The 24,160-nt window shown below is 46.9% G+C and overlaps 3 protein-coding genes across 10 annotated transcripts; 1 reads left to right on the top strand and 2 right to left on the bottom strand.

The window, feature by feature from the left end:
- The first annotated feature begins 262 nt into the window (after positions 1 to 262).
- On the top strand, positions 263 to 23,957 carry IL23A (interleukin 23 subunit alpha). 2 transcript variants are annotated; one of them, XM_045464571.1, is made up of 4 exons: positions 20,766 to 22,405; positions 22,634 to 22,735; positions 23,241 to 23,387; positions 23,492 to 23,957. In XM_045464571.1, exons 1-4 carry the CDS (start codon positions 22,223 to 22,225, stop codon positions 23,651 to 23,653), a joined length of 594 nt encoding a protein of 197 aa, XP_045320527.1. In that variant the 5' UTR covers positions 20,766 to 22,222; the 3' UTR covers positions 23,654 to 23,957. The 2 variants fall into 2 exon arrangements, 1 of the variants encoding a protein (XP_045320527.1); XR_006709034.1 differs by lacking the exons at positions 20,766 to 22,405; positions 23,241 to 23,387; positions 23,492 to 23,957 and adding exons at positions 263 to 418; positions 3,420 to 5,546 and having other exon boundaries at positions 22,634 to 22,745.
- On the bottom strand, positions 1,090 to 4,022 carry CNPY2 (canopy FGF signaling regulator 2). Of its 2 annotated transcripts, XM_045464572.1 has the most exons (6): positions 3,910 to 4,022; positions 3,182 to 3,294; positions 2,914 to 3,029; positions 1,877 to 2,080; positions 1,622 to 1,718; positions 1,090 to 1,255 (listed from the first exon to the last, which is right to left on the bottom strand). In XM_045464572.1, the coding sequence occupies exons 2-6, from the start codon at positions 3,267 to 3,269 to the stop codon at positions 1,212 to 1,214; spliced, it is 549 nt and encodes a 182-aa protein (XP_045320528.1). In that variant the 5' UTR covers positions 3,270 to 3,294; positions 3,910 to 4,022; the 3' UTR covers positions 1,090 to 1,211. The 2 variants fall into 2 exon arrangements, with proteins under 2 accessions (XP_045320528.1, XP_045320529.1); XM_045464573.1 differs by lacking the exons at positions 1,877 to 2,080; positions 3,910 to 4,022 and adding an exon at positions 3,757 to 3,875.
- On the bottom strand, positions 4,809 to 18,470 carry PAN2 (poly(A) specific ribonuclease subunit PAN2). 6 transcript variants are annotated; one of them, XM_045464557.1, is made up of 26 exons: positions 18,314 to 18,469; positions 17,271 to 17,666; positions 14,419 to 14,588; positions 14,185 to 14,305; positions 13,945 to 14,022; positions 13,294 to 13,561; positions 12,595 to 12,937; positions 12,302 to 12,398; positions 11,338 to 11,457; positions 11,002 to 11,121; positions 10,593 to 10,721; positions 10,266 to 10,465; positions 10,021 to 10,154; positions 9,778 to 9,884; positions 9,490 to 9,588; positions 9,301 to 9,374; positions 9,049 to 9,196; positions 8,607 to 8,750; positions 8,416 to 8,475; positions 8,098 to 8,188; positions 7,104 to 7,261; positions 6,861 to 7,004; positions 6,540 to 6,719; positions 6,319 to 6,412; positions 5,846 to 6,043; positions 4,809 to 5,510 (listed from the first exon to the last, which is right to left on the bottom strand). In XM_045464557.1, exons 2-26 carry the CDS (start codon positions 17,550 to 17,552, stop codon positions 5,476 to 5,478), a joined length of 3,594 nt encoding a protein of 1,197 aa, XP_045320513.1. In that variant the 5' UTR covers positions 17,553 to 17,666; positions 18,314 to 18,469; the 3' UTR covers positions 4,809 to 5,475. The 6 variants fall into 6 exon arrangements, with proteins under 6 accessions (XP_045320513.1, XP_045320510.1, XP_045320512.1 ...); XM_045464554.1 differs by having other exon boundaries at positions 10,009 to 10,154; XM_045464556.1 differs by having other exon boundaries at positions 10,021 to 10,157.
- Positions 23,958 to 24,160: the final 203 nt, after the last annotated feature.

Consider the following 24,160-nt stretch of genomic DNA (forward strand, 5'->3'; position numbering starts at 1 on the left):
CATGTGTTAGATTTCTCAGGGATTTGTGACATGAAAGCCTTGTTGAACACATTCACTTTGTGTGTACAGGGTATTAAGAGAAAAAAAAAGACTTAAAACAGAAGCTACTTTACAGCTATATTAGATCATATTGACAGTACGGAACATTAGCCTCTTGATCCAATTTTGCCACTAAATACAGACCTTCAGGACCTGTGGTATCTCTAGGCCTCGGTTTCTTCATCTGTAAAATGGGCAGAGATCAACTATATGACCTCCAAGTTCCCTTTAGATTCTAAAATGCTTAATTTAAAAAGTCTTCAAAATGTTTATTCAGTTATTCTTTCCCTGAGGTATTCCTGGGATAGAAGTGTTCCATTCCAAACCCTGAGATAGACATACCTCTGGATCAAGGTGTTTAAGAAGCTCCTCAAAGAAGGTGTCCTTTAGGTTTCCATCCCTATGCCCCAGTACAGAATCTCTACACATAGAAAGTGGGGACAGACTTACAGTCCAGACTGACAGATGGAGATGAAAAAGGTATACTTTAGTGCTACAGGTTCAAATCTAAAAGCTTAGACCAGCAAGCAAGGGCCTTCATTAAATAACATCCCTTACCTCATCTCTCCCTATCTTATAAAGCCCTTACTTTTCAGATGAGTTGACCCCATCTATTTCCACTTCCTCTCTGCTATTGCTGATCCCTCCATCTGGAAGGGCAGGGAGGGAAGAATAATGCATATCCATGATTTCCTTCAAGACCAAGCTGTCTTAAACTTTATGTTTCATCAGTATAAATACAAGTCATTTTTAGAATCCCATACTACCACACACTTACCTATGTTCCCTTGCTTATTCACAGAGGTTCCTCTTCTCTCCACAATTAGACTCTAAACACATGGTATTGAGTAGGCACCGAATAAATGCTTATCTAGTTTTGAGTCCAGCAGGAATCTCAGATGGCAAAAGAATGAAAGCCTCAGGCTCCTCCTACCTTCATGCTACACCATTTCCAAAGCACTTCCTTCCCTTTTCTTTCCTGTCTGGAATCCCCTATCTTCAAGCTTAATGTAAGGGTTGATTCTGGATATGAAAAGACAACACAGTTCATACTTTTGGTTTCACAATTTTTCAGTTCATTTCAATAAAAACATAATATAAAAGGCATTGCCACCCTCTTCCCCTCCTGGGGGTGATCCATCAAGCCTGTCAGTCTGGGCCGCTCCAGTGGTTCATAGCTCATCATGCGATATGTGCAGGGCATGGTCACATAGATCTGCAAATAGCACATAAAAGTTTGAAGGAAAATGCCACTCTCATACTGATATATGTCACTATCAAGAAAATGCCCCAAACCAAACTGGCACACACACCAACCACCATTTTTTAGAGCATATCGTTTTAGATGACAAAACATTCCCACTATCCTTTTACTAGGATCTCAGGTGAGGGAGCCACAAATTCTGAAAGCTGACAGGAAGAGAATAGAGAGGAACAACCCAAGTCTCTAAGTCATAGGTAATGGAAGTTAATTCTTGAGCTATTATCAGAGGATGGGGGATAGGAAGTAGAGGAACGTGCTAAGGAATGTGCCAGGTGCTAATGGGCTGTCAGGACAGGCAGTAAAGTGGGAGTAGTTTACCTGTTCGCTTACTACAAAGTTTGTCTTTAACATTGTCAGCCTCTCGGGAAAAGAATTCAATGAGTTCATCCTCATATTCCTCCACAATGCTCTCACACTGTCAACCCAAGGGAGAAATGAATGAGAGAGGGCAGCAAGAAGAGGCCTTTTGCCTCCACCTCCAGAGAGGAGAAGGACATTAACATAGCTTTCCACTTGGGCTGTCCAATAACTCCCCTAATTTTCAAAAACCAGCTACCCATTCCCAAAGCTCACCGCAAACTTGAGAGTGCCACTGATGTCTGAATCAATTCGGATGCCCTGTAGGTCCAGTTCATTGGATTCTCCATTCCGGCCCACTACACGTACGTAGTTCTTGCGGTGGGTGGAAGGGTCAATTTGTTCCCCATACTCCTTCATCCGGTCACATACCTCCTCTAGCAGCTCTGTGAGGTGGGCCTCTGAGCGAGCATAAGGCACCTAGAAATGTCCTCAGCCTTGGTTCATATTCTTCCACCTCTGTACATTAGTAATTTATACCCTTACTCTTCCTTCCAAATCTAGTTCAACTAACTTATTCGAAAAAGCCCTCCCTAATTAAAAACAGTACAGTTTATTCGTATGGTTCCAAAGTGCTTTCAAATATATGATCTTATTTTACCTCACTTCACATTTCTAAGAAATAAAACAGGTGTCATTACCTCCAAATTATAAACAGAGACCTCTTTGATAAATCCTAGTTAACTATGTGTTCCTTTCCTTTGAACTCCCTTAATTCTTATGGGTGTAAGCTAATGATTTTATTTATTTGTATTAAATGAGATTAATACCTGTCCTCAATAGGAGCATAAGAGAGGTAGTGTAGGCTTTGAGGATAATAATTATAAAGCATCTCACAAACATCATAACCTTAACTTTTCTTTGTATACTCTCCACTAGATATAGCTTTGCGTATATGTTATGTTTTCTAGTAAAGTATAAATTTCCTAAATACAGGGATATGGCCTTCTTTTTCTCTTTTGTACGTATATAATTATGCCATAGTGAAAACATGAGTGACATGAATTACGGATGTGGAGGAGGGGGCTGATCAGGGTTTCCTGTCTACTAATAACTACAGCAGAAATAATATTAAGGTTTGGAGCCAGGAAGCGCATAGGGTATAAGCCTCCAGCCTCTTACAAATGTGATAGCCCAATATTTTAGATACCTTTCTGGGTCAATATCTATTAAACCAAGGTCCTTCTTAATCAGTTGAGTTCTCATTCAAATTCAGAGTGAGCTACTTTATTTGGGGGAACAGTAACAGTTACCTCCACCACTGACTGGCTGCCATCTGGATTGATTCGGAAAGAGCCCATCTGAATGGTCTTCTTGGGATCCACCTGGGCGATTTCCCACTCTAGTTCATCCACCAGAGCCCTGCAAGCTGGTGTGAGGGGAGAGGAAGGAGGAAGAAGGGGAGAAAGGAAATCAACCCAGGGATTTCCATTCATTCTTCTCCCAGACCCTGTATCTCATGCTCTCCCAAGGCTCTGTCTTCCCCACCCTCCTTCCTCTCATTTCTCTTTGTGGTCTTACCTCCACAATGTAGATCCTGGCTCCTCCGAGCCCAGGCAGTTCCCAGCAGGACCCCCAGAAGCAGGGCCAGCCAACCCCAGCCTTTCATCTTTAGAGTAATGGGGTTGCTCCACCTGAGTTAAGGGTGGAATAAGAGCATAGGTGTGAGGATTCGGCTCCATTACCCCCACCCCGAATCCTACATTACCCCCACCCCACCCTACAAAGGCCTCAGTGTGACTCTGACTCTACTTTTCAGGAAATGGCCAGGACACAAAGGAGCTCCTCTGTTCCAGCGCTTGAGGACCCGGATTCCGCCCCCAACCTTCCCCCCCCCCTCCCCCCCCCCTCCCCGCGGTGAGTGAGAGCGCGAGCGAGGGACTTGGGGCTCAGTCCCAGACACTACGTCGACAGGTGAGGCCCCAGATGTTGGTACTTAAGCGTTGGCTGCCTAGGGCTCACAGGGCTATGTGGCAGCTGCGGAACGGAGGTTGGCGATTAAGTGAGGACGGAAGGCACAGAGAAGCTGCCGGCAAGGCAAGCAGCTGATTCAGGCCAGGAGGCAGAAAGGTGGTGGGCAGAAGAACATTCTATACCTGGGGCCTATTTGGACCCACCACCTTCGATTACTGCATCCCCACCTCCAGCCTATAGCTTTCCCGTGCGGACCAGCCCCCTTTCTGAGGACGCCGCCATTGCCTTCGCTCCAGTCCATTCCAGACCCTCAGTGCCACTCGCATCCGTCCCACCTCTGCTCCCAGGGCCGCCGCCGTGGCCCAGGCGCTCGAAGACGGCCGGACTCTCACTTTACTCCCGACCGTAGCACCTGGCTGCGGGGGAGCGAGGCTGTCCAGGCTTCTCCAGAGCGCTCCGCCACTTTCCAGGCAAGGGTGACCCAGCGACTGCCTGACCCAGCTCCCCGCACTCTAAGCGGCCGTCTACGCACGGCTCCGAAGCGCTGCCGTGCGAGCCCTACACCGGAGACCGACCCCAAACCCGCCCCTCCAAACTCTCGCGCGAACAGGCAGCTCCGGAGCGGCTTCCAGGCTGCGAGGACCCCGGTGGATCGCAGAAGGACCCAGACTTGCGTGGCGAGCAGCTCCACGTGACCACCAGGGGTCAGCCGAAGAATAGGAGTGGCCTGAAGCAAGGACAGAGCCGTTTGGCATAAGGACGCGGTCAGAGGCACGTGGGTGTGCCAGTCTAGGTGGGCTAGGACCTTCCAAAAGAAAGGTACCCTGCTAGCCTGTGAGAAGCCCTGGTTTCAATACCCCGCAAACTACATCTCCCAGGAAGCACCGCAGCACTTCACAGATCCTGTTAGTAGCTACAAGTCTTCAGATAACCTAATACCTGCAGTTTGTCAGTTTCCCCAACTTTCCTTTTCCGAGGAAACCATACTGTGCATCTTAAAAGAATCTGGTCTTAAGGTAGTAGGCAGCCATAGCAAAGAGCTAAAAATAACTGTCCAGCAAAGACATAACTATATTCCTCCAATAACCTTAACTTTGGACTCCAGAGCTTCACCTTCATTTCTAGGTGGAAATTTGAACGCTTGTTTTTTTCCAGTTGTTATAGAAAGCCAACACAAAGAAAGGAGAGGAGAGCTTAAGTCAGAGCATCCCACACTTGCAGGTCTCTAGTGACATAGATGACAAGCCAGTAATACTTTTTTTTTTTTTTTTATTTTATAAAACATGCATTTTAAAACAAAACTTTAAAAAATAACAAAACTTGGGACAGGAGAGTGGATGGAAGACAGATGCTTCTCAGCTGTCAGCAGGAGTGAAGACAGCAGTCAAGCTGTATCTAGGACCCAAAGGCCCTTTTGGCAATGATGGTGTTGGCAACACTGGTTTGCTAGGGCCACCAATATTCGATGTCCTGGTCCATCCAGGCATCTCTCAAGCAGTCAGAGACTTGAGCTCTCTTGAGCTACTGTTGTATCCTATCACTAACCAGGACTTCAGTCCTTAGCCAACTAGGAACTGAGAGTACTGGTTCCAGGAGTGTTTTTTTGCCTGGATATTAATTACCCAGGATATTTATTGAGAATATCAATTTCTTTCCATTTGGGTCAATTCTAGACTCTGTTCCTGGCCCGCTATTTTGCAAAGAATGAAAAAGGAATCTGGCACCTCTTCCCTTTACAGCAACTCTGCTGCATTCCAGTTCTATTAATAGCACCATCTGTAGACCCTGAGCAGGTCCAATTCTGGAAGCGGGCGAGGACTAGTCAACTTGGGAAGCCATCTCCCAGTTCTGGGGCACAGAACACTGAGGGGAGAGGAGTAGTTCACTGGGAGAGGATGAGGTCAGAGCGCCAACACTGAGGAGAAGACAGCTGCATCTGTCAGAGACAAAATCAAGAGCATTGACTCTTAAGGTGAGTGGAGAAAAAGTGCCTGGAATACTTCTTATGAAGGAAAAGAGGGCAAACCTGCCCCAAACATTTTAGAATTAGGCAGGAGGAGGTTAGGATCAGTGCAGACTTTCAAGAATACAATCTATTTCACTGAATGTTGGGAGGATTAAATGCTTTGTAAACCACTGAGTGCTTTACAAATGTAAGGTAGAGTTGGTACAATTGTTAACATCACCATAATCATTATCATGAGTATAATCTTCACATATGCAATCAAAACCCACCCTGTCCACTCTCCCTTGTCCCATCCCAGGCCTTACTCTTGGGACTCGTCTGACCCTCAGGCTCAGGAACCTTCCAGTCCATCTTTCGGCCCTTCTCATAAAGACCCTTGAGCACTTTGTGGAAGGATTCAGGCTCCGTGCCATTTTTGCTTAGCTCCAGATACTTTCGGTAGAGCTGAAGGGCTGTACGGGCATCCTCAATACTGTCATGGGTTTCCCCTTGAATCTTCAGGTCTGAGGGAATTAGAGGTGGAATAGTTTGGAACCTAGCAAAGGAAGGTAAGAATACGTCCCATACTCACATCCCGTACTCCCAATAACCAATAAAAAAAAACTTGACTACCCGTAAGGGAAAAAGCCAAACACCATTCCTAGTGCAGCGGGATACTGAAGTTACTTAAATCCATTCGTAACTCTCACCACTAAGGATCCTCCCTACTCCCTTCATTCCAACACTTTTTCCTGCTCTTAATGAACACCATAAGGGCCTACAAGGTACACCAACTCACCTAGGAAGTACCAAGCAAGGAACCGCAGGGAAATCATTCGTTTTCGGGGCATATGAAAGAGATAGACAGTGTCAAGGACTTGGTCCTTGGGCACCTGGCAGAGATAAAAGAGTGGGAGACTGAAGGTAGGTGATCCATAACTTCTCATTCTCCAAAAGCACAATGTATACCCTAAAGGGCCCATATTCAAAGGAAACTCTTAAAAACAGCCCTGCCCGAACCATGAGGTTGATGACCCGGAAGTCCTTCTGCAGACCATGACCCACAAACTTGACTCCAATGTCTATAAGAAAACGAAGCTTTAAGTAGGTAGACTTGAGAGTTGTGAGGTGCTTAGAGGAAATCTTGGCATCTAGGTCTCCTGGCTTAATCCCCGAGTACTGAGTCAAGTAATCCACCACCTAGGCATAGAGAAAAGGAGAAGTTGCTCACGAAGTGAGGTGCAGAGTCTCTCCCTGCTACTCTTCCCTGGGTTCTAGAGCACTCTACATATGCACAAGGTCTGTCTCACTTGTACCTCCTAGTACAAGACATCTTAGTACCTGCTCCTGGGTAGAGATGTAGTCATCAATGAAGGGGATACCCTCATTGGGTCCCTGGCCTCGAACACAAGTAATCCTTGCTACTGACATCTGGCTTGGTTTGATGGTAGACTTGGTGCCATCACTGCGTAACTCCGCTTCCTCCTACAGGAGAAGAGTTGATAAGGAAATCAGAGAATAGCTTGTGATACCTAATATCTCCAGAGTTCTGTGCCAACACCACGCCCTTTTGGTCTTGGTTACCTCATTAAGAGTGACAAACTCAGCATCCAGGCCCACCAGGTCCCCAACCTGCGGCATCTCATTCAGCATCAGTGGAATAAAGGTAGTATGTGTTTTCCGCTGCTTCCGTGCTAGCGAGGCTTCAGCCAGCAGGACACTTGCCTCAATAGGGTTCTTGACTGGAAGGGAAAATCCAGAAGACAGATGGCTAGTGACAAGGAAGTAACCAGGGGAGGGAAACCCAGGATGGCTGACCAGAGACTGGGTCTACACTGTGATCTCTCAATAATCAAAGCATGTGAATAAGAAGATTGTGTCTGCTGAACAGACAGATGGAATAGGTCAAATCAGAAAACTACTAAGAAATATGCTAAGAGATGGGGCGCCTGGGTGGCGCAGTCGGTTAAGCGTCCGACTTCAGCCAGGTCACGATCTCGCGGTCCGTGAGTTTGAGCCCCGCGTCGGGCTCTGGGCTGATGGCTCAGAGCCTGGAGCCTGTTTCTGATTCTGTGTCTCCCTCTCTCTCTGCCCCTCCCCCGTTCATGCTCTGTCTCTCTCTGTCCCAAAAATAAATAAATGTTGAAAAAAAAAAAAAAAAAAAAGAAATATGCTAAGAGAAACAAAAAAGCAGAGAGGAAAGAATAAGACTTTGACTTTTTTGGACTTTAGCTTAGAAAATCCAGAAAAACAAAGTTACAGGGAAACTATGGGTTTAAAGGCACCAAAAAGGGACCTAATAAGAAGTCCATCTGCAAAAGAAGAAAGTTTCACTTGGGAAGAATGATTAGACTCAAAATCAAAACCTTAGCCCTTTTGATCAGATTCCCCCATCACCTCTTCCCCTCTACACTCTCAGGATCTCCAGGTTCTAAATTTAGAGCCTGATGAATCAGGAATCTCTTTAGTATCACCCCTGGAAATAATGACACTGGCTACCTATCCTAATCTTAACAAGATCTCTTCCAAAAGACCAATCTAAACTGCCACACCCTTCTGTCTACTCTGTACCACTTACTGTTCAGGTTGTATTTGGAGTTAAGATTCCTTTTGACGTAATAAAGGATAGCAGGCACTTTCCAATTCATGTCAAACTGCACAGCTTCATGCTATAAAAGAAAACGCACTTCATGGTCTATATATAGATGCCCCCTTTTCCTTTTTCCCAAGCCAGACAAAAGACAGAACTCAGGTGCTATTTTTAGTTCTGCTAACACTTTTTATTCTTGAGGACCCATCCCTCCCTCCTGAATCTGCCTGGCATTCTGGAGCACTGAGGATGAGAATTCTAGGAAAAGGGGAGATGAAAGGGGGAATGGAATGTATTACAACTAACCTTATCAATAGGTTCAATAAGAAAGTCATTGAAGAGATACCACTGCTGGTGGGTAACACCCTGTGGAAATACAGAAAAAGATGATAAAGTGATAGCTGGACCACTCTGACTCAGAGTCAAGATAAGGACAGACCTGGGACTCCATTGTGGCTACCACCAGGGGTGTCCCTGCCTTGTAGTATCTCACTCACCTCCTTGCGCTGGTGGTAGGTCTCTCCGACTTTGATGTGAGCCACCAGGCTGCCCCCTGTGCGTGAGTCCAGGATGTGTACCACAGTAGCCATCAGGTCATACACAAAGACACCATGCTCCTCCTCTGCCCTGGCTGGGCCCCACTGTGAGGGGGGTACCCAGGCTGCTAAGCTAAGTTTAAGGATGGGGAAGGAAGGGGAATGGGGATAGAGGATAGGGAGTTTGGGGGACGGGGATGGGGGACCAGGGTGGGTTATCTCCATCCTAGCCCATCTATGACTCAATACTGAACTGAGTCACTCTGGAAAAGCCCACAACTGGTAAATAACTTGGCTTTATTCCCTTCCTTTTCCCTATACTAAGTTCCATCTTCCCCTTGCCCTGCTTCTGCCCCAACCTTCTCTCCCTTATTCCCCCTTCTCTTCCCAGTTGTTCAACAACCTGTATCTCATCCCCATCAGTCCAATTGCAAACATCCAGCCCTTTATTCTTGGTCATCTTCATGCGAATGGAGAAAGGAAGCCAGACATTCTTCAACTCCTCAATGGAGGAACACATCAGCACGCCCTCTGGACTCCCTAGTTCCTTCCTATCAGGATAAGAGAATTAGAAATTCATTCTGAGATCTAGCCAGTGACCAGAGGAGCCAGTGGGTAGCTCAATCCTTTGACTAACCCCCCAGACAGTACCTACCAATCAGCCAAAGCAAACTCTTTATTCTTAGAGATTTCCCCACCATGCTTTTTTATTGCCATCTTGAAGGCAACCTGAACACAAAGGAAAAAATATCTGATTGCCCAGGAACATTAATCATATATTGAGCAGAGAAGGGAGAGAATTAAGAAGTACACCTAAAACCCTGCTTCCAGACCTGGTCCTTACCTCAGCCTGCATTCTCCAGAAATCAGCTTCTTTCAAGCTGTTCACCTCACAGTTGATAACAAGAATATCTGGCAGATGGCGGATGTTGCGGGTCTGAATCTGAGAGGAAAAAACAAACAAGGAATGGCAATGAGCCTATGGGAAAGAAACCTGGATGGGAACAGTAAAACCTGGACCTGCATTTTCAAACTGAGGTTCCTCCCACTCCCTATAGATCCGTGGATGGTGGTGCTGACATAGCTAGTCCCAGATGAAACCACACCAAGTCCCCAACATGGGAGGACTTACCGTGGGCTGGTACTTCTCGCAGTTGTCGCACCAGGCCTGTGTATTCTGCTCCAGGCAGATGCTTCGCTTCAGCACCTGAGCAAAGTCACAGTTCTTCCCGGTTTTATCTGAGGGGAAACTGGATGCTTCACTCTAGGTTCTCCCTTCTACCCATTATTAGCCTCCCAACACCCTCTCCTTGATGTTATGGGACACGTGAGGGAGCCTTCCCAACCCAGCTGCAGGGTATACCACTGTTGCTACCCTCGGGGTAGGAGAGCGTGAAGAGCAGGGTGGAAGAGGCTCGCACGGTCTCACTGCCGCAGCGGCAGAGGCTGCAATTCTCCATCTCACAGCTGAACAGCTGCCCAATGACAGAGTCCCCCGATGAACAAAAGCTGCTAAGGGCAGGGAAGGCAATACATGCACATGGAGACAGTTAGGACACCTTCTAAGTCACAGAGGGGACTGTCATGGTGGCTTTAAATATTCATGTTCCGATTTCATACCTGCCTCCAGCACCTCGATAAGCCTGGGGTACTTCTAGCTCCTGCATATCCTGATGCAGTTGAGTGAGAATGAAGCGATTCCACCTCTGAATAAGCCTGGCCAGATTGCCTTTGCCTGAAGCCTCATCTGAGTCAGCCAGGATCAGACCAAGGGCCGAGGCCTCAGGAATGGTGCGGAATGCCCGAAGAAAATTACTGCCCTGGAATCCAGGAAGTGTGTTGGTAGAATGGGGCAATTTTCTCTTTTGTGGCCATTTGCACAGCAGTGTCCCTGCCTACTGTCTACCTCCCTTCCCCTTTTATTGTCCCACGTCTCCAGACACTGACCTGACAAGGGTCACCTCGAGAAAGATCCAACATGTGGAAGAGGAAACCCAGCTCACATGCCAGACAGAACTCCTTCTGGCAAAGATGGTTCTGGATAAGACAGCGAACGGGCTCCAGAAAATAGAGCACCTGGGGGGGGTGGGGGGGGAAGAGCAGGAGAACTGATACAGGCAACTAGTACGGAGAAGAGAGATGGGATGGTTAAGAGAGCCGATAAAGAATACAAATCAGGAGTCTACTGAAGAATGGAGCGCACAGAAGAGACGTGAAGGCTGTGAAGCAAGAAAGAATGGTAGCGGAGGCCATGGCAAAGTGGGCTTGGTTGGAGAGACCTGGAAAAAGAGCAGGGAGTATGGGGCCACAGAGAAGAAAGGCAGTAGCCACGTTCAGGTTGCAGGAATATCCTTACCTGGATCATGCAGTTACAGTAGGCATTGGGGATGTGGGGCTCTAATCCAGCAAACAGGGTCTTATTGTAGTGTTTGAAGTCAAAGTCCTCCAGCCCTAGCTTGGAGTATTTGATGGTTACCTGAGGCAGAAATAGTCTGAGCAAAATGAACGTATCCTCAGAGTCCCCTAAATCCTTTGCAGTGGTCATAACCTTCCCCAAAACCTCCCTCCTGAGTCCAGGTGGTAGATGAAGACTTCTCAACTGAGTCCTTAGATCCTTTCTAGTATGACCCCCTTTTCCCAGGGAACCTTTCCCCACATCCCACAGGACTCCTTCCTTGGTAACCCCCAGCACCTTGCGGTATTTCTTAGAGACCATGTGGAGATGTAGCTCCTCTTCCCGCCCTATCGGTGACTCAGTGACCTGGCTGAAGCTGTCAAATTCACTGTCTGACTCCTTGAGTCGATAAGGAATCTAGAATTTTTAAAAAGAGGTAATTTTGTTGGATGTCTTAATTATCTTTGGTTTCCCCCCACCTTTATCCCAACACTGAACCTTCTACTTTCTTGAAGTTTCAGCATCTGCCGCGTCCTTTTTATTCCCACTGCCATCACCCTACCACACCACAGCTCAACAACTGTGATGGCTTCCACGCGTGGCTCCACACACACTCTGTTCGGCATCCCGCTACCAAACAAACTCTCCCAAAATGCCTATTTCAGTGTGTCACTTCTCTCCCTAAACACTGGTATTAAGGCTTCACAACCGGGCCCTTTCCAACCTCAATGTCTTACTATTTCCCAGTACTCACCACCACTCCAGCCACACTGGTCCAATCACAGTCCCGGTCAGACACACCTTTGGCAGTTATGCTTCTTGAGACCTTTGCTAACACTGATCTCTCATCTTGAATATGCTTCCATGTTACTTTCTATGTACCTATTTTTAACCAGCTCAATATCCACCTTTTTCAGTATGTCTTCCCTGACCACTCTGGCCCAGAGTAACATTTCCCCTCCAAACAGCCCTGGCAGTGAATGCTTATAACATTCCTTTAGCATTTAACAATAGAACAAATAATTTGTTACAGACAGGTCTTATCTTCACTAACCAAATACTAAACTTCTTAATAGCAAAGACTCTATCTTCTACTCTGAATTCTCCCTAACACCTACCATGGTACCTTTCATTCATTAGACCTCAAAAATCCTTTACTGACTAACTAAAAGCAAAAAATGCTGAGAACTAGTAAAGAAACAAGACAGGAGAAATCCCAGAGGGCTGGGCTGGGGGCTGACCCTCTCACCTCTGAACATACCTGATTGCGCAGCCTGGTGCGGGGGTTGGGTGCATAGCCAATGAAGCCCACCTTCTTCATGGTGCGTAGAATCTCTGCATCCACAGGGGGTGCTCGCCTATAATGTAGTACAGTTCTAGGGCTTGAAGTTTGTGGTGTCTGCCTATCTAATACCCAACCCCCAAGGAGCCAGAAAAGAAAGTACTGAAGGCACACAAAAATCAGGAAAGGAGACTACTACAGGGCTTACAGAGAATCCTAGTATCTTGGCCCTTTCCCCCCTCCCTCCTTTTGACCCAGATGTGAGGTACAACCTGGGAGCTGGAGCGGAGTTGGCAGCAGGCCAGTCAGAGAGAAGCGTGTCAGTGGTGAGCGGGACAGGGATGAGGGAAAGAGGCAGCAGGTCCTGGCTCCAGTCCAGAGGAGGCAGTGAGTCCACGAGACAGGGCAAAGCAAACTCCGTCTCACGGGAGTAAGGGTTGAAGGAAGGCTCAGGGGAATCAGTCCAGAGGTGTACACAGCCCTCAGAATCCCCAAAGGCCAGGGCCTGCTTGCTGGCTGATACGTCAAATGTCATTAGCAGAGGCCCCACAGGATTCACATGAAAGATGTCTGCTGGGTTGGCCAGGCCTGTGGGCTCACAAAACTGGCACTGCCCTAGAAGAGAGGAGGAAGCATTATGACACTCCTTTTCCCTCGTATCAGGGAAAGACTGGGTCTAAATTCATGCCTAGAGATACAAATAATACCATCTGATGCCTTCCCATAAGCCACAGGCAGTTTTGTTACCCAGTAAAGTTATTCTGCCTGCTCCACCTTTATCTTTTTCTGTGTTCTTCACACTCAGGGAGAAAATAAAAGCACTAATCTCTGACCAAACCTAAGTGAGACCCTGATAGCCCACTGGAAGTTTACTATTTCCTCCAACAAAGAGGTTCCTAGGAGTATACTCCTAGTGTCTACTTCTCCTTTGGTCATCAACCCCTCCTACCCCTTCCTACAGTCCTTCCTACCTGACTGGGAGATGATAGCAAGTCGAGAAGTATATGTAGGGATGAAGCGCAAGAAGGCAGGATCCACATGTACTTGAAGTGGTGTGATGGCACGCATCATGCGCAGATCATACACCTTGAGGAAACGGTCACAGGCCAGGCCAGTGAGGCGGCTGGAGAAGCCACAGGCGGCCAGCAGGTTGCCATGCACATCAAAATCTGACAGACTTCCTGAGAAAGCATCAAACTCATGCTCCACCTTAAAAGAACGGAGGTCTCGCAGGGAAACCTGAAGAAGAGATAACTCAGTTATCTGCCAACACTGTTATCAGGAAAAGTACCCACCACCTACCTAATCCTGTGAGGCCCCTGCCAAAAGAACTAAGACTCTAGGATATGGGCAATTAAAGCACAGAACAGGCAAAAAGAGAGGCCAAGAGCTGGAAGGGACTCCAAAGAGAACTCTTGTTTACTCTCTTGCCTCAAAGGTATCTAGTTACAATAGAAGGCATCAGCCTGAAAGACAATCTAGTATAACGTGGCTGAGTAGGAACTCGGATCACTCCTCCTGTGCCTCCAACTACAGCCCCAGAATTGAGGGACAGAAAGAGCTCAAGCACATGTCTGATGAAACAGGGCCATGTGGTAGGAGGAAACATGGAACCGAGCCACCTTGCCAGATGTGTGGCCACAGAAGAAGAAGCGATTTGTCTGTCTCATAATGGTGACTCCAGGCGTCTCGACTGCATACTGGGGGACAAAGCAGAAAAACCAGTGAGAATAATTCTTCCCACAGACCAAAGGAACAGAAAGACTGCACATACATCTTAGTCATGTTCCCAGTCTGGGCATATCCCTGACCCCCCAAAAACCTCAGGTCCTGCCTGGGTCTTTCTTTCCCCAGTCTTATACCTTCTGAGTCTCCTGGACAGTATTAAGGTCAATTTCCAATATGTGGTTCTGCAGCCCACCAACAAGCAGAGTGCTGTTGTCAGTCAGTAGGAGACTGTGCATATCCTCACTCTCATCCAGCCTGTAGGGGAAAGGAAAGGCTAAGGGACCAAGGTCTCAAAAGTTTCCAATCCTTTAGACTTCCCATTTTAGGAGGGACTCTCTTTCCCAGTCCAGAGCTGAGAAGCCACTTACAGGTAATCAAATATAATGAGGCCCCCACGGGCCATATACTTGAGGTTGTTCTTGGTGAGAAATAGGATACCATTTTCTAGGCTCTGGATCTGTCGAATGTCATCACTGCCGTTGACCTGAAAGGATGAGTAACGCTCCAAGGCGGGGCCAAAAAATGAAGTGGCATGGCCCTGTGGGGGACAAAAAAGATGAGACACACCCTGAGTGGAGGGGCAGGGCCACCCCAGATACAGGTCAGGGACTGGAGACATTGCTCAACTTTTCTCCATTCTTGCTTGGCCTTTCTGGCTAACAGCAACTAAGGCATACGGCTAGGGACCAATCTAAGTGACAAAGACATTGATAATAAATACTATCTTATGTTTAATGCTTCACAAAGTACTTTTGTAAACTCTACCTCATTTTGCCCTCACAATGACCTTGCTGAATAGATAATGGTTCAGTTGGTTAGAACAGTTTCGGGTCAGGGATGTGAGTCCGATCCTCCACTGGCCAGCTGGTTTTCTTATGTTCCATATTCAAGTCTTAATCTCTACCAGCCACCATCTGGGAAATGTGCACTGTGGGTCACAGGCTGGAATAGAGAGAATGTAAAACTCATTCCCCCCTTGGCTCCTATGACATCATTCACTACTGGTTTCGCTTCTGACTCTTACCTCATACCTCCTCTTTATGTGCTTCCCTTCAGACCACTCTTGAACCATGGCTATTCCAAGTCCACTATTTTCTCACTAGTCATTTTAGGTAATCTCACCCACTCTCAAGGTTTTAACCATCAGTCTTCTGATGGATCCTAACTCCCTCTTCTAGCCCAGACCACTGCCTCAAGCTTCACACTTACATATCCAAATATCTACTAAACATCTCTCTTTAGATATTCCACGAAAACCCAAACTCATTACATTCTAAATTAAATTTGTCATTTTACCTAGTTTCAATTCTTCTTCTAACTGTATTCTTTATGGAACCATGACCTATCCAAAGGACTAAGTCACTGGTAGTAACTTGTCTTGTTTACTTCCTAAGTATTTCCCAAATCTGTTCTACATGTCTACAGTGCTTCATTCAGGCTTTCATATTCTATGTGAACTGCTACAATAACCTACAATCTAAGCCGATCCCACTGAGTCCTGCCATGTTCCCCCTTAAATGAAACTCTATACTGCTACTTCAGCATTCTAAGATGCAAACCTAACCTTATCATTCTGGATAAAAACTGTCAGTGGTGTGAAAGATCAAGTCCAAGCTCTTTTAACATAGCATATGAGGTTTTCTAGAATGTTCTCCCCCCAGATATCTGCATGGCTTCCTCTCTCCCTTCTAGACGACTTAGAATGGACATCCTGGTCTGTATCCAAGTCTCTACTCAAATGTGACATTATCAGAGAGACTTTCCCTGACCAATTATCTAAAACAGCAACACCTCCCACCCTTCATTACCTTAACCCCCTTACTCCACTTTATTTTCCTTAAGGATACTAAACACCTAATATATTATAAATGTATTTTTGTTGCCTTTTTAAATGCTTATTCCCAATCTAGACCATAGACCAAGGTGTGGCACCTAACAGGTGCTCAAAAAACACTAGTTGAATGAAGTAATGTCTAACTTTTCAGACTTATCTTCCAGAGCAGTAAACCCTAATTGCTTGTAGTTCCTGTAATCTGTAATCACACTGTATGGTATCTTGGAAATCTTTATCCTGTTGCTTTTGCCAAGACAGCATTTTCCCCTCTTCTTCACCTGACTCCTACTCACCTCTCAAGAACTCACTTCAGGTGTCACTTCCTTCTGGAGGGCCTCTAACCCTTCTGCACCCAGTAAATATTTTTACACTGGCACTTAGTAGTTTATATCTTAAACTCATAATTAGTTTGTATCTTAAATTCATAATTAATAAGTAAAACAGTTTAGTTTCTTCTAAAGTACCATGAAGTTATCTGTTTTTATATATATATATATATATTTTTTTTTTTTTTTTTTTTTCTCATTGTTCTGTGAATTCCTTGAGGGCAAGAATTATGTTTTATTCAGTTTTATTCCCTGGGCCTACCATAGCAGTAGACCCTACCTACTGAAATGAATGTATTATCAAGAAAGTACATTCTTTCTAGTGAAAAAAGCACAATTCATGCCCTATGGAAGGAAAATTAGTAAACCAAGAATGTTATTTCTTACAAAATCTTTGAGCTCTCTAGCATACTGGCGATATAGATACACATTAAAAAACATTAATATTGGGGTGCTTGAATGGCTCAATCAGTTGAGCATCTGACTCTTGATTTTGGCTCAGGTCATGATCCCAGGGTTGTGGGATCAAGCCCATGTCGGGCTCTGTGCTGAGCATGGAGACTGCTTAAGATCTCTCTCCCTCTGCCCCTCTCACCTGATTATGCGCTCTAAAATAAAAATAAAAAAGAGTTAACACTGATAACTGCTCTCAGAGGGATTAAAATCAGCCAAGGAAGACAGAATGATTCCATGTAAGATATGCAGAAACATGTGTTAAACATTCTATAATTATAAAAATGGAAACAGAAGAAGAGCATTAGACATTGGATTTGGACACTACAGACTAACTGATGGGTACAGTTATCAAGGTTAATCAAAGCTTAGAATGGGCAAATTGTGGTAGAAATGGGATGACTTCTGAAAAAGAACACGTATGTAACTTCTTCCTGGATCATATGGCTCCTTCCACTCCCTTCCTACTGATTTGACAGAGACCTAACTAACTCTCACCACCTCAACTCAGTTCTGGCTCCCAGTAAAGCAGCTGCCCTTGGGCTAAAACTAGATAAAATACCTCCAACATCTCCTTTCAGCCCTTACAAAGGGGTACAGTTCTTACCCCATGGCTTCCCACCCACAGCATCTCCTCGTGCAAGTCAAAGTGGGAGACGGAGACAGGCACACCCACTTCAGCCACCACACTGTGCAATTCAGAGTAGACACCTTCCATTATGTGCACTGACTCCTGGACAGGAAGAGCCTCCAAGGCCACCCCCTCCGGATCCAGCTCCACATTCTGTAGCAGACTTGGGTTCAGGTGGGCATCCAGGACAGGGTCCAGGGCAGAATGCATGGCCGGGGCATACTCTGCCAGTCCAGGGTCCAGACCCTCGAAGTTCATGACGACGATGGCAGATTAGACCCGTGTCACACCCTCCCTTGCAACGGCCCTTTAAGATGTCTGACCCAGCCTTCAGCAGGATAGCACCAGTGGGCCTAGAATGGACATCCTGGCCTGCAAAGGGAAAGAGGTAGCTGAATCAGTGATAGGTAGGCCCAGGTACTTGTATTTAGTGTGTTCTAGATTATATGTGTAGAAGGGAAATGAGGCAGGGAGATGTGAGAATGCCAGGCAGGAGATGAAGCAGGCAGGAAGGGGATGCGCAGTAGGGTAGAGGCGGAAGTGTTGTCCCCTTTTCTCCTCTAGGCCCTCTGTACTCCCCACCACCCCACTATCTAACCTAAAACATGACTTCCTTTTCATCTCCCTTCAGGCCTGCCCACTTGCCTGGTTCACCCCAGAACCATCAGTGAAAAGAGCAGCGACTGTGGGACAGGAGTTAAGGAAAGGGGCTAAGATGCTTGTTTCCCAAAATTAAGGATGGGGGGGGGGGAGGGGAAGTGGGAGGTGAGAATAAGAAGTCGTTTCCCAGAATCCCCTGCAATGTTACCCAGGATTCTCCAGGGAAAAATAATAATGTCCAGCTACCCACAATTGGGGCGGGAATGGGGGGACATGATGAAAATGGCTAGTTACCCACAATTCTCTAGGGGAACCAGAGAAATCAATTACCCAGAATTCTCCCCCGGCGGAGGGGAGGGTAGGGCTTAGGGCAGGGGTCAGATGTGTTCTTGGGATGCTTATGGGGATTGGGTCATTACCAAGATTTCTCCATGGCGGATATTTTGGAGCGCGTGGAATTAAAACGAGTAGGGGGAGAGCAAGCGCCGTCAGCTCCGCGGGAAATTCCAGTTTCCCCAATTCTCCCCCGCGCCTGAAGCTCAACCAAACACTACGGCGGAAAGGACGGCGGGCTCCCAGTCAGAGCTTCCAATCAGGAAGGGTTTGGAGCTCACCTAAGCCAATCAGAAGGAGCCAGGTACAGCCGGCTCCGCGAGAAGACGCGTGACGCGGGTATTGGGCAAAAATAAGGTTACGGGCCGCCAATGGGGACAAACGGTGTCAGATCCTGGCCGCATTTGGTGTCGTGAAACGTAACTCCTTCTCTTTTAAGCTTTCTTTGAACAAAACTGGAGAAGTCGCTTGGAAACCGAACTTTAATGCTCCCTGTAACTTTAGAAGTTCTAGAATAAGGGATGCCCAAGGTAAAGCACTGGGAATCGATTGCTGGGTATTCCCAGCCTATTCCAGTCCACCCCCTCCACCTGCGGTGCTCTTGTGAGCTACTCCGCCACCTCTCGCCCTGTTGCCCCCGAAACTCGCCGGCATTTCCTATCATTTCCAGGCATGGGAGAGAAAAAAGGAAGCGGGAGCCACGTTCCAAACACGGCCCAACTAGCTGCCTCTTCTACGATTCTGTAGGCATCCATCTGAAACTCCCATCTGTGATTATCTACTCCCCAGATGCTCCGGTAATAGTCCCGTGGAGCGAGACCCCTCAGCTATCAAATTCCCCTAGCTCTTGAAGCTCGACGTTATCCCTCAGAAGGGGATGAGCACGGCAAATTGGGACATTTGCTTACCCCCAAACTCTTACAGATTTAGCGTCAACAGTTATTTTTAGCGATTCTTGGGGTCTAATTGTTTTGGAATGGGGCCAGTTTGCGAGATGTCACCAGGGCAATTTAACTCAGTTTCTAACGGCCACACAGAGGGCCTTTTTTTTTTTTTTCCAACGTTTATTTATTTTTGGGACAGAGAGAGACAGAGCATGAACAGGGGAGGGGCAGAGAGAGAGGGAGACACAGAATTGGAAACAGGCTCCAGGCTCCGAGCCATCAGCCCAGAGCCCGACGCGGGGCTCGAACTCACAGACCGCGAGATAGTGACCTGGCTGAAGTCGGACGCTTAACCGACTGCGCCACCCAGGCGCCCCACAGAGGGCCTTTTTGATGGAAGGAATTTCTCACGGAGGATACAGTGTTGAAGCATTTCTGTCTCAATAAAGCCTGCTGAATAACACTGTAATAAAAGGACTCCAGAATTTAGACTTGCAGGACTCACAGGGGTCCTGGAGTCCACCAGAAGTCATAGACGGAGAGAAAAACACCATAACTCAGTGGGTCTCTCAAATTGATCTGACTTCACAGGTCCCTAGATTTAAAATCCTGGGAAAAGATGGGTGCTGAGAGACTAGACAGTTTGTAAACTTTGAGAAATTTCCATATTGAGGTTGAGAAAGACTTCACAGACCTATGAGAATTACTGGGCCTGAGATACCTGGGCTAAATCAGCTACTTTATAAAGATAGTTTGTGTCCTGTCCAATATAATGGAATGATTGAGAAAGCAGGATCTGGGGGTGCCTGGGTGGCTCAGTTGGTTAAGTGTCATCAGGCTTCCACTCAGGTCATGATCTCCCTGTTGGTAAGTTCAAGCCCCGTGTTTGGCTCTGTGCTGACAGCTCTGAGCCTGGGGTCTGCTTCAGCTTCTGTGTCTCCCTCTCTCTCTGCCCCTCTCCCCCCTCTAAAAAATAAACATTTAAAAAATAAAATAACAGAGAGAAAGAGAGAGAGAAAGCAGGATCTGAAGCCAGATTTTCTGTCCTGGAATTCTGGCCATTCAGTTCTGTGATCTTGGGTAAATTACTTAGCTCTGTTTCCTCATCTGTAGTATAGGGATAATAACAACTCACAACCAACTCACTGGGTTGTTGTGAGAATTAAATGGGTTAATACATAAAAAGTGCTTAGACCAAGTACTTGGCATAAAGTGAGAGTTGGATATATGTTAGCCATCATTATTAACTATGTAAGGGAATTTCAACTGGATTTGGAGTCTGGGCATCCAACTGGAAAGGCCTGCTTAGGAGTGTCTTGTGAATGTGATTTGCATAACGGTTGAGGCCCTGTTGACGTCAAGGGGTCACTGCAGTTCCAGGTCAGATCTAGTCCTGGAAGTAGTTCCTGCCACAGAACAGTCCCACAATCACCCCACCAACCTTGCTTCCTACCCAACTCTCGAAGCACCAGGAAGTGAAACAAAGCAGCAGAGCCCCGTGCCTCCAACTCACCCTTGTCTCTCTCATCCCATCCCCCAACACTCCACTTCCTTCTTCTTTTACCTTTCATCTCCTATTCTTTAGGCCCCCAGAATGAGGCCAGAGATGGAAAAGCACAACAGACATTAAACACAAGTGAGGTGAGCTCCCCTCCTTCCTTCTTCCATTTGTGTACACCATATGTAGAGAGAGGCAAACCATTTCCCACTCAGACTGAGATAACCTATCCGATGCTGGAAACATTTTATCCAAAGGTAGATTTACCACAGAGTCATAATATTTGAATCAAAAGTTTCACTGGGAAGTTTTGAATAGTTCTTAGGGAAGGGAGGCCTCTATCAAGGGTAAGTTTCTCAGAGAAGAAGAGTCAACCTCTTGGTAAGGCTTTAAGGACCATCTGTGTGGTCAGCCATGTCCTCATTCTGACGTCCAAATTGTTCTGGGACCCTCCACTGGGGTTGGGGCAGTCCCAGATTTGGACCACCCCCCACTCCCACGCCCAACCTCACAGTCTCAGCTGTCTCACTGAATGTTGCATCAGGGAGAGTGATGAAATCAGTGTCAGCGGATTTTACCCATGGATGCAACAGGCTGAAGGACTGGTCAGGGTCATTGACACAGTGCACCTTCAACTCCCCAGAATTCCTGGACTTCCTAGCTGTGGGGTAGGGACTGGGTGCTGGAATATCTAAATTTGACTTGTAGTCCTTGCTTAAACTTGTATCCCAAAAGAACCACCACCTGAACCCCACAGATCCTATGAAACGTTGGGCCACTAAGGTTGAGGAATTAGATGATTCTTAGCAGCAAATCTCTCCCTCCAAGAACCCTTCTAGCCTCCACAGTGAGGCCTGAAATGGGAGCAGTAATACTTTATACGGCATTATATGGCTTCCTAGTTCACAAAGTGCCTTCGCATCCATTCTTTCCCAGTGAAAATAATTGTTGCCAAGGGAGAAAAAAGAAGCCCCCTTGTTCTTAGATAGAGGGCCCCAGAGGGGAACCAAACTTCATTCCAAACTGAATGGAATCTCGCTATCCTATTGGGAAATAAAATGAATGGTTGCATTTTGGCTTTTCCATAGGCAGGAAAAGGTAAGGAAGTTAGGTGGGGGGTGTGGTGGGAATTAAGCTTTGAGAGGCCAAAAAGTGAGGGAAAGATTGAACAGGAAGAAACTTGAGACTAGATTCATTTAAATATTCATTCCTCCCACCCCCACCCCCTCTACAGCCATTTCGATTCATGAAGAGCATTACACATATGCCCCATCCCAGGCCTCCAGCCACAGCAACCACACGTCTCATTTCCCTTGGAACTGAGGCTGCATACCTGGGCTCTCCACAGAGGGGGATGATGCAGGGAGGGGAATCCCACCTGCTGTGAGTCACCTGCTAGTATAAAGGGCGGGCCTTACAATGCAAGGACCTTAAAAAGAGACTCAGACAAGGGGAGAAAAACAGCAGGAAGCAGCTCAGAAACTCAGTGAACAACAGAAGGAAGCAACAAAGAACGCAGAGCATCAGGCTCAGAGCAAAGGGAAGTGGGCAGAGATTCCACAGGGACTGGTGTGAGGCACAGAGCCAGCCAGATTTGAGAAGCAGGCGACAAGATGCTGGGGAGCAGCAGGGCTATGCTGCTGCTGCTGCTGCTGCTCCTGCTGCCACCGATGCCCTGGACTGCTCAGACCCGGGCTGTGCCTGAGGGCAGTAGCCCTGCCTGGGCTCTGGGCCAGCAGCTCTCACAGAAGCTCTGCACGCTGGCCTGGAGTGCACATCCTCCAACGGGACATGTGGTAAGTAGCAGGCTCTGGCACCAAACGGGAGCCTGTCCAAGGTCTCCAAGGCTGCAGAGGAAGACTCTGGCTTTGGATAGAAGCTGGAGGGTTGAAGGTCCTCAAAGAGTGGACCTTAAAGAGGACAGGGAGTGGGGTTCCTAGGAGAGTCATGGGCCTGGGGTACTGGTGGAGTTTGAAAGTGCTTCTCTTATCTCTTCACTCTTCCCACCCCTTCCTCCATTCCAGGACCTACCAAGAGAACAGGGAGATGACGAGACTACAGATGACGTCCCCCACATCCAGTGTGGGGATGGCTGTGATCCCCAAGGACTCAGAGACAACAGTCAGGTAGTAAGATGAGGCTGGACTACAAGGAAGAGGGACTGGGACATTGTTGGGTACCATGGAGAATTAGTAAAAGTTGTATCTGTCCTTGTCCATTCGGCTTGTTGTAACAAATACCATAGATTGGGTGACTTATAAACATCAAAAATTTAGTTCTCACTGTTCTGGAGTCTGGAAGTTGGATATCAGGGTGTCAGTATGGTCAGGTGAGGGTCCTCTTCCAGGTTGCAGACTTCTCATTGTTACCTTTATATGGCAGAAGGGCCTTGGGAGTTCATGGGTCTCTTTTAGAAGTTCCTGAAGGCTCCACCCTCATGACATCATCACCTTGTGAAGGCCCTACCTCCTGATACAATCACATTGGAGGGTTAGGATTCAACATATGGATTTTGTGAGGACACCAACATTCAGACCATGGCAGTGTCTAAGAATGGCAAAGAACCGGGTGGGTCTTTGGTAATGGAATAGGAGGGTATTGGTTAGCTCTCACTGCTTTCTTTTCCCCCAGTTCTGCTTACAAAGGATCCACCAGGGCCTGGTTTTTTATGAGAAGCTGCTGGGTTCAGACATTTTCACAGGGGAGCCCTCTCTACTCCCTGATAGCCCAGTGGGCCAGCTTCACGCCTCCCTCCTGGGCCTTAGGCAACTCTTACAGGTATGAACAAGGGGCCTGAAGAATGGGGGCTTGCAGGTATCAGAGACAGGAACTTGAGGGTAAAGGTTCTAGAGTCTCTCTGATTGTGTCCTATGTCCTTTCAGCCTGACGGTCAACACTGGGAGACTGAGCAAACTCCAAACCCCAGTCCTAACCAGCCATGGCAACGCCTCCTTCTCCGCTTCAAGATCCTCCGCAGCCTTCAGGCCTTTGTGGCTGTAGCTGCCAGGGTCTTTGCCCATGGAGCAGCAACCCTGAGCCCCTAAAGCCAAAAGCTTAAGCATGGCACCCAGATCTCCATGGCTCAGCAGTGCAAAAATGAATCAGCCCAGGAACCTGTGAGCCAACAAGTGAATTAGTCCATTAATTCTAATGGAACTTGCAAATGTTGAAAAATTACCAACACTGACTAATTTATGATACTGACCTAGGACAAAGTTGAGTATTTATTAACTAGAAAGGGAAAACTTGAGATTATTTATCCTCAGGGCAGCAGTTTGGGGAGGATTATTTATTATATTTATACTGAATTATGTACTTTTTTCAATAAAGACTTATTTATGTGAATGATTTCTAGGCTTGGTTGGAAAAAAAGCAATATAGGGCTAAAGGACTACAATTTGCATCCTTCTACTCTGCAGGGCTCCAGTGGAGAGGGATATTTCCTCATGCGCCCCTAGTGTATAGATAGAGTAACTAGGATCTTTTTGGTCTGGATCCCTGTATCGCTAAACAAGCTGAATGGGATTACAAAGGATTGAAATTAGGAAGTT

This window comes from Leopardus geoffroyi, chromosome B4 (assembly GCF_018350155.1).
Source record: "Leopardus geoffroyi isolate Oge1 chromosome B4, O.geoffroyi_Oge1_pat1.0, whole genome shotgun sequence".
NCBI lineage: Eukaryota > Metazoa > Chordata > Mammalia > Carnivora > Felidae > Leopardus > Leopardus geoffroyi.